Source organism: Rhinopithecus bieti, unplaced genomic scaffold (genome assembly GCF_001698545.2).
Source record: "Rhinopithecus bieti isolate Rb0 unplaced genomic scaffold, ASM169854v2 scaffold_16773, whole genome shotgun sequence".
NCBI classification, from domain to species: domain Eukaryota; kingdom Metazoa; phylum Chordata; class Mammalia; order Primates; family Cercopithecidae; genus Rhinopithecus; species Rhinopithecus bieti.
Window position 1 is genome coordinate 1191261 of NW_016808848.1, and position 9686 is coordinate 1200946.

Consider the following 9686-nt stretch of genomic DNA (forward strand, 5'->3'; position numbering starts at 1 on the left):
TACAGGCGTGAGCCACCGCGCCTGGCCTTTTTTGTTTTGTTTTGAGATGGAGTCTCACTCTGTCACCCAGGCTGGAGCACAGTGGCACAGTCTCAGCTCACCGCAACCTCCACCTCCTGGTTTCAAGCGATTCTCTTTCCTCAGCCTCCCAAGTAGCTGGGATTACAGATGCACATCACCACGCCTGGCTAATTTTTGTATTTTTAGTAGAGACGGGGTTTCACTATGGTGGCCAGGCTGGTCTTGAACTCCTGACCTCATGATCCACCCGCCTCGGCCTCCCAAAGTGCTGGGATTACAGGCATAAGCCACCACGCCTGACCTAGATTTCCTTTTATAAATATAATTTTCAATATTATTTTAGACTGTTCTGTTACATCTATACCTTTTTTTTTCTTTTTTCTATAGCCTCATATTAGAAGTGAACATATATACTTTTTTGATATTGACTTCAAACTGTGTTTGGTGAGGTAATCTTTTAAAAACACTTATTTACAATGGAAATTTCAAACATATACAAAAAAATGGAACAGGGTATACTTTTAAAAAATATGCAAGGAACGATGGACACTATAAAGATATAAAAAAAACCACTGGTTTTTATCTCCAAAGAATGTCTAAAATGCTTACTAAAAGAAATACAGTTTCTTCAGAAATAACTACAGTATGAGGCAGCCTACATTCCTAGTCTTTAGCATGGTACTCACAGTAAGTCCTACAGGAGAGCTAAGCTGGGAGAACATTTTAGTCCTGTAGTCTGTTAGAGAAGGCTCCATAGAGCGGGTAGCATGAAACAGAATTTCAGTAGATTTAGAAAAATGATGAAATGCTTATTTATAGTACTTTCCCCAGCCCCCAGCCCATCTGTATTAGCCATCTGTATTTGGTTATATTTGCAGTGCCTAACAGTTTGTCACTGGCTGCATTTTCCATGCATATCCTTTCATCTTCTAGATCTTTAATTTGTTAATTAGGATTAAGTATAATATGGCCACTCATGCCTATCTACCAGGCTTCTTAACTTCAAGAAGTGTTTTTGCAGCCTTTGACCCACTTACAATATATCTCATTTGAGAGATACTGTAGCAACTTAGAATTCGTTACACAAAACAATGTATTTGATAATCAAACAATATATAGCCTCCACCTGCAGGCTGCACAGATGAGGAGCCGTGCCTGGATTGCAGGTCTAGAAATTCGGTTTGGCCGGGCGCGGTGGCTCAAGCCTGTAATCCCAGCACTTTGGGAGGCCGAGACGGGCGGATCACGAGGTCAGGATATCGAGACCATCCTGGCTAACATGGTGAAACCCCGTCTCTACTAAAAAATACAAAAAACTAGCCAGGCGAGGTGGCAGGCGCCTGTAGTCCCAGCTACTCGGGAGGCTGAGGCAGGAGAATGGCGTGAACTCGGGAGGCGGAGCTTGCAGTGAGCCAAGATCGCGCCACTGCACTCCAGCCTGGGTGACAGAGCGAGACTCCGTCTCAAAAAAAAAAAAAAGAAAAAAAAAAAGAAATTTGGTTTGTATGAGTTTACTCAGGGGTAGGGAAGTAACACACATAGACTAAATGCAAAGAGACTAGTGTATAAACCAGAATGCCACTCTATTAATTTGTAATGGGAATTATTTATTTTCCATAACCAAACTTTAAGAATATGCTATAACACACACACACACAAACGTGCGTGCATACACACGCGCGCATCCACTACCCTCACCAAGAAGGCTCCTGGTAAGCAAGGTGTCAATGCCAAGAAGTCCGGGAGAAACATTCCCTCTCCTAAGAACTGAGAACACCTACAGCTGCTCCTTCATTTTACAAACAAGGAGATTGAGGCCCAGAGAGATTAAGTGACTAGTTCATGATCCTTGTGCAGAGAGGCAGTGGGGGACCTGGCACTGTTATTACAAGCATTTATCTGAATTCTGTAGCACCATTGCTGACACTAATTCTGTTCTTTCTGCAGAGAACAGAAAAAACGCAAGCAGCAGAGAACAGGAAAAGGAAATCAAAGAGGCAGAAAGAGACAACAAAATACAGAATTGAAGGTGGAGCCTCAGTCACAGATAGAAAAGGAAATAGTGGAGAAAGTACTGGCACCTACAGAGAAAAAAACTGAGCCACCGGGGAGCATAACCAAGGTATTTCCTTCAGTAGCCTCCCCCCAAAAAGTTGTGCCTGAGGAACACTTTCCTGAAATATGTCAAGAAAGTATTATACATCAGGAGAATTCTTCCAAGTACCAAGAAATAGCAGTACAAAACCATTCTTCTGAAACATGCCAACATGAGGCTGAACCTGAAGACCTCTCTCCTAAAATGTACCAAGAAATATCTGTACTTCAAGACAATTCTTCCAAAATATGCCAAGACGTGGTGGAAACTGAAGACAACTCTCCTAATGCATGCCAAGTAATAGCTGTAATTCAAGACCATCCTTTCAAAATGTACCAAGATATGGCTAAACAAGAAGATCTGTCTCCTAAAGTGTGCCAAGAAGCTGCTGTACCCAAAGTCCTTCCTTGTCCAACATCTGAAGACACAGCTGATCTGGCAGGATGTTCCCTTCAAGCAGACTCAAAACCAGATGTGCCTAAAGGCTACATTCTTGACACAGATCAAAACCCAGCAGAACCAGATGAATACAATGAAACAGTTCAAGGAAGAGCTGAGACAGAAGGCTTTTTTCCTAAAACACAAGAAATAGCCGAGCCTAAAGACCTTTCCACAAAAACACACCAAGAATCAGTTGAACCTAAACACCTTCCTCATAAAACACGTGAAGAAATTATTGTGCCTAAAGCCCCCTCTCATAAAACAATCCAAGAAACACCTCATTCTGAAGACTATTCAACTGAAACAAACCAAGAAACACCTGGGTCTGAAAAGTATTCACCTGAAACGTATCAAGAAATACCTGGGCTTGAAGAATATTCACCTGAAATATACCAAGAAACACCCCAGCTTGAAGAATATTCACCTGAAATATACCAAGAAACACCAGGGCCTGAAGACCTCTCTACTAAGACATATAAAAATAAGGATGTGCCTAAAGAATGCTTTCCAGAACCGTACCAAGAAACAGGTGGGCCCCAAGGCCAGGATCCTAAAGCACACCAGGAAGATGCTAAAGATGTTTATACTTTTCCTCAAGGTAAGCGCTGCTTATAGCACCAAGGTAGGTATATCTCCCCCAGAGTAGTGATTTGCAACCTTCTCTGACAACCCTGGGTTATTCTCAGTTATGTCAATGGATACTATTAATTTCATTGACTAGTTTTAAGTAAACAATATGTTCATGCAACCAACGTATGTCTTGGCATATTTCAAAGAGTTAAAAAATTAAAATGTAAGCATGTACAGTAAGTACTTATTCACACTATTCATCCATTATGAGATGCTATAGTCAGTGAAATGAACCCAGTATAGGGTGAATTATTGCAAAATATTTTAAAAAATAATTAAGTCTGCATTAACAAGAAAGCTTGATGAATGAACTTTTTCTAGGAAATTTAATTTGCCTGATAAATGGAAGGCAGGTAAATTCATAGTACAAAGTACTGAGGGAGATACAAAGCTGTAAAATATACAGCTGTATATTTTACAAAGCTGTAAAATACAAAGCTGTTACTAGGGAACTCATTCCTGTAGGATTTATCAGGTTTACCAGAAACCCTTTCTATTTCAAGATTTGTTCCTGAAAAACTTTTTTCTAAGTATAGCAATTTGAAAATAATGCAACCGTTCTTTAATTCACTTGCCTCAGAGACATAACTCAGAACTTCAGTTCTCTTCGTACAATACGGTAGACAGTGTAAGAAATGGACTGGAGTCTATCAGACCATAGTTATCCCCAGGAAACTGATTTCTAAAGAAATCCCTTCAGTAGTTTATTTGCTCTTTATCCTAAAAGATGAGTGCAACAAAAACATGGGGCTAGTTGGTTTCCAAGTAATACCAGTTTTGAAGAACTACTTTAAAGAAATACATTGCAGTAAAAAGCAGGCATTTGAAGCAGTACGTTCACTAACAGAGTACCCTGCTGGAGAAGCAGCTCTAATCAACACAGCGTCCTGATTCCTAACTGCTTCATTCTAAACCCAGCAAGGTCGATATGGTCAATTAATTAATGCTCATTTTATTTTTGGCTTTGACCAAATAAATGGCAATATCTATTTTTGCTGATTATAAAAGTAATAAGTGTTCATTGTAATAAAGCAATATGTAAGTGAATATCAAGTAAAAGTCCCCTTTAATACCATATTCTATCTCCAGTTCCCAATGTTAAGGTTGTTTTGTTTCAACAAATGAGACAGTACCCATCCTATTCTGTAACCTGTTTTTGGTTTCATTTGCAATATGTATTGGAGCCATCTTTATGAAGTCTTTTGTAACAACTGCATAGTACTATGCTATATGTATGTGCAATAATTTATTCAACCAGTCTCTACGAGGATGAACACTCAGTTTACTGCCAAGTTTTACTATTACAACAATGTTCAATGAACATCATTGGGAATAACATTTATTTAGTTAACACTTATCGGGTACTTTTCTATGTGCCAGACACCATATTACATATTTTATATGGTTTATTCAATGTCAAAACCTCTACTGGATAAATAATACTCCCATTTTAAGTATAAGGAAATGGAGGCACTGGAGGCTTAAGTTTGTCTGATTATTTCCTTTGAATCAATCCCTAGAAATTGAATTGTTGGGCCAAAGGGTACCCACATTTAAAGTCTGAATATACAGTCAGTCAGACTAGCCTCCAGAAACATGGTAGTGATTCACACAAGACAGGTGCCTTTTCCCTACACACTTGTCAGCACTGTACATTACGACATTTTAAAAATCCTTGCCTGTCTGCTAGGTTAAAAAATACACTTGATCTTAGCCAAAAGGCCAAGAAGCGATAGGTTAAAAAAATAAAACCCACCTAATGGTCTTAATCACCCCCTTTTATAACTAATGTTACTAGACATATTTTCAGGATTACTATAAATATAATTTTAAAGAATTGTCTGCTTGAATCCTTGTCCCATTCAACATCTTTGATTTCTATCTTTTCTGATTAAAAAATCTCTTTAAATAATAGTTTTACTATGTCTATGTTGCAAATATTTTCCAGTTGTCTTTGATTTGGTTTAACTTTGTTTATAGTGGTTTTTGCCATATATAATTTTAATTTTTAGATATTCAAATCTGCTAGTCTTTTCCTTTACAGTTTCTGGTCTCTGTGTTCTGCTTAGAATCCTAAGATTACTAAAAACACTATTATTTCTATAACTTTATGGTATTTAAATATTTAAATATTTACTCCATCTGTGGTTTGTTGTTGTGTATGTTGTGAAGCAGTTTTTCTCCCTCCAAATGGTTAGTCAATTGTCCCAATACAATTTATTGAACCTATTTTTCTATTTTATTTGATTTTACAGAAACAGAAGAAGAACCCAAAGAAGAGCCAGAAATACCAGCAATTCTGAACGAGATTCATCCAGAAAATGATGTCTATAGTTATGTTTTGTTTTAACAATGCTCAACCATAAAGTTGGGGTCCAATGGAACATACAGCTTAACAGTTTATGCGTGACTTTCTCAAAATATTGTAAAACTTTTGACAATACTCATTAATATTATTTTTTCTACTTGTAGACCATATCTGAAAGAAATAACATTTTTTAAGGTTCTGCCACATAGACAATATCATACTAGAGTGTGTGTGAATGTGTGTGTGTATGTGTGTATATGTCTGGGGGAGGATAGTGGTGGGAAGAGACAAATAAGGAAGCAGGGAGGACTGGATAATTGGTTTTCCCCCCTAAGAACATTTATTTAAGTCTTAAGAGCAGATAAGTGACTAAGACTGAACACTTACATTTTGGGGAGTGTATAGTTTTCTTGTAAATGCTGTTCATTACTAATGAAACAGTAGTATCAAAATTTTATTCAGGCTTTAGTTGGCTCTTTTGGTTAGTTTTAACAATTCTCCTTAAAAGACATTTTGGAGTGATGAATGTAGTTTACTTTTGTATTTGAATTTTGATTTTCTATTTTTACTTTTTAAATATTGTATTTGTGCAAAATGTACATTAAATCATTATTACATGCTTAACTGTCATGAACTGTGGAAGTTAGAAGACATATCTAACACCCCATGGTGGGGTTAATTTGGTTTCATGGGGAAATAAAACAGAAAACAAATAATTACAAAAGAAAATAGTAAGTGCTGGTGCCATTTGAATGGTAGATACAAACAGAGAATGCTCACTTTTTGCTGGAGTGACCTGAAAAAATTACACAAGCATGAAGCCTTGAAAGATGGAAACGATTTGCATAGATGAGGATAGCAGCATTACTATGTGACAAAGAGAAGGGAGGCAAGAGAACTGCAGGCAAACTATGGTTGATATAGAGTCCATATAAAATAGTAGTAGGCTTTGCATGCTAAAAAGCTCACATTAGCAGAGCATAGAGAATTTTGCATACCTAACCAAGAAATATATCACTTGTTAAATAATAGGGAATGAAGTAAGATTTTTGAACAACAGAATGGCAATTTTAGTATTTTAGGAATATGATAAATATGGTGATAATGGCAAAGATTAATTGAAAGCGACAAGAGACCGGGGCAGGAATAGAAACTCTTCTGGATGGGAAGATGTCTGAAAATCTACCCTGGTATTTTTTGTTTTCAGTTTTCCTTCTGTTATTACAGAGGACTAAGGAAAATTTTGCGAATAAAGGTTCATTCAGCAAGAACACACTTGCACAAGCTTTCCATATAGGCACTGTGCTAGGTACTAGCTACATCAAAGAACAAACAGGGTCCCAGTCCCTCAGGCATTCATGGTATAATGAATATGAGAGAGCAGTGGTTCTCTCAACCCTCCTGGTACATTAGACTCGCCTGGGAAGGTTTCGAAAATACATATATGTCCAGACTTCTCCCCCAAGGATTCAGATTCCCCTGTCTAGGTGACATACAGGCATAGGTATATTTATTTTTTAATTGTTTTATGCTTCAAATAATAGTTTTTGGAGGAATAATTTTAGAATTACAGAAAAGTTGTCATGATAGTACGAAAGTTAGTATATACCTTTTTCCCAGTTTACACCAATGTTAACGTCTTACATAACCATGGGCCATTTGTCAAAACTAAGAAATCAGGGTAGTTACACTACCATTAACTACAGACATTCCGTTTTCATGAGTTTTTCCACTAATGTATTTGTTGGCTTCAGGGTCCAATCCAGAGCTTTTTATTTTAAAAGCTCTCCCCAACAATTCTAAAGTGGAGCTAGGGTTGAGAACCACTGGTACAGTGGGATGTTACAATATTGTTTCCCTCCTATCTGCCTACTCCCTTTTGTGTGTACATTAAATTTTTTACCATCAGGATGTATTCATTGTACAATGATTCATACCCCCATTATATTTATTACACAACATACTGAGGGCAGCACAACCACCTAATAGTTTTTTGATTTTATTTTTTTGAGATGGAGTCTGGCTCTCTCACCCAGTTTGGAGTGCAGTGGTGCCATCTCGGCTCACTGCAAGCTCTGGCTCCTGGGTTCACGCCATTCTCCTGCCTCAGCCTCCCGACTAGCTGGGACGACAGGCACCCGCCACCACGCTCGGCTAATTTGTTTTTGTATTTTTAGTAGACGGGGTTTCACCGTGTTAGCCAGTATGGTCTCCATCTCCTGACCTCGTGATCTGCCCTCCTCGGCCTCCCAAAGTGCTGGGATTACAGGCGTGAGCCACTGCATCTGGCCACAACCATGTAATAGTTCCTTACCTCTCAATGACACTTCCAGATTTATACTTTCACATAAACTATTTTACCTGATCTGAACAAAAGTATGTGAAATAGGCCAGGCGGTGATTATCACCCCCACTTAAAGATGAGGGAATAACTTCATAGAGGGAAGGTACTCACCCAAAGTCACATCTGACTTCCTCAGTGCTTTTTGTTTCTTCTTTGGAATGTGCTTCTGTCTCAATTTCACTTGCCAGAGTGGGCCAAAATTAGAGGGGAAAAAAAAGTAAACTGAAGTCTCAAGTTCTAAAAGTGTTGCATTAAGATGGACCTTAAGAGATTTGCATATGTACAGTGTACAGGAGCACAAAATGAGATGGGGAATAGAGGGAAAGAGGAATCAGTATATTAGAGGAAGCAGAATTTCTCTCTCCACCTCTCAGGACCCTTTCTGCTTGCCCTCTTAAATCACTCCTGTATTCACACACAACTTCTGCTTTCTCACCATTCTTGTTCAAACATCAGTGTGCATCTAAAATTCTTCTGGCATTCTTGGCTTAGAACGTTGAGGTGATAGAATTAAAGTTTTGCAAGAATCCTAGCTTGACTTTGTGCTGCCCTCCTCTCAGGTTCTTAGAAATCCATGAACCCTATGATAGTATATCCAAAATGATGTATGAGATGGTTCAAAGCTTTAATTGATTCTCAAAGGGGTCCTTCACCCAAATGAGGGGTTAAGAATCACTCTACTGAGAAGTATTTCTCAAAGTAGTACAAGCTGAAGACGACATAATTATTTAGGTCATTTCTTTAAGGCAGATTTCTAGGTCTTACCTCTGGAGGAGAGGTTAAGTCTTATAAACTGCAAATAATCACATACAATTCCAGACAAGATAATAAGAACTTCAAATCATAGACTAATAAATATGCTGCATATTTAAGTTCCTGTTTTCAGTCAAGAGAAATTTTACCTTTAAAAGAGGTATCAACCTATTTCACTAGTATATTCAAATCAGCTTTGCATTTCAGTACTTGTCACACTTGATAATTACATATTTTTTTGTGTGATTATCAACATCTACCATGCCCTCCAGGCGGGCAAGCATCTCTCTTCAAGTCTACTGTTTCCACAAATTAAGCTGGACTATCATTTTCAGCAACATCACCATCTAGTGGCAAGTGCAGTAATTCCGGCCCAGTTTTACACACATACACACACACTGGTTTTCAAACTTGTTTCTCTCCAGCTGCACAGAACTGTTCCTCCTAAAAAAAAAAATAATGGCAGCCTTTTCCAAGTTGTCACGAAAAAATGACCTGCCAAAAGACACTATATGCATTTGATCAGTTTTTTCTTTTTTTTTTTTTTTTTTTTTTTTTGTGAGACGGAGTTTCGCTCTGTCACCAGGCCTGGAGTGCAGTGGACGGATCTCAGCCCTGCAAGCTCCGCCTCCCGAGGTTTACGCCATTCTCCTGCTCAGCCTCCGAGTAGCTGGGACTACAGGCGCCCGCCCACCATCGCCCGGCTAGTTTTTTTGTATTTTTTAGTAGAGACGGGGTTTCACCGTGTTGACCAGGGAATGGTCCTCGATCTCCTGACTCGTGATCCCCCGTTCTCGGCCTCCCAAAGTGCTGGGATTACAGGCTTGAGCCACCGCGCCCGGCACATTTGATCAGTTTTATTTCATTTTTTAAACCACAATCTTTAATTATTTGGCTCCTACTGCTGGTTATTTTCTACTAGAAATCAATGACAAATGGACAGACATGGAAACATCTTTTCATGGTTGTTAGGCTTTTCAATCTGTGGACTCATATGCTTTTGAACATCTTATACTGCAGATGTTAACAGATAAAAAGATACAAGATTAAAAAATTTCTCCCATAAAGAGAATTATGTACATACAAACTAGCTA

The 9686-nt window shown here is 38.4% G+C and overlaps 1 protein-coding gene across 2 annotated transcripts in view; it reads left to right on the forward strand.

Moving 5' to 3' along the window:
- The window catches only part of HEMGN (hemogen), a 21537-nt gene extending 15418 nt beyond the window's left edge, over window positions 1-6119 (forward strand). For both annotated transcript variants that reach the window (XM_017887586.1, XM_017887587.1), the window contains exons 4-5: window positions 1969-3155; window positions 5443-6119. In XM_017887586.1, the coding sequence (XP_017743075.1) occupies window positions 1969-3155; window positions 5443-5537 (1282 nt within the window). In that variant the 3' untranslated portion in view covers window positions 5538-6119. The remainder of the gene's footprint in view (window positions 1-1968; window positions 3156-5442) is intronic.
- Window positions 6120-9686: the final 3567 nt, after the last annotated feature.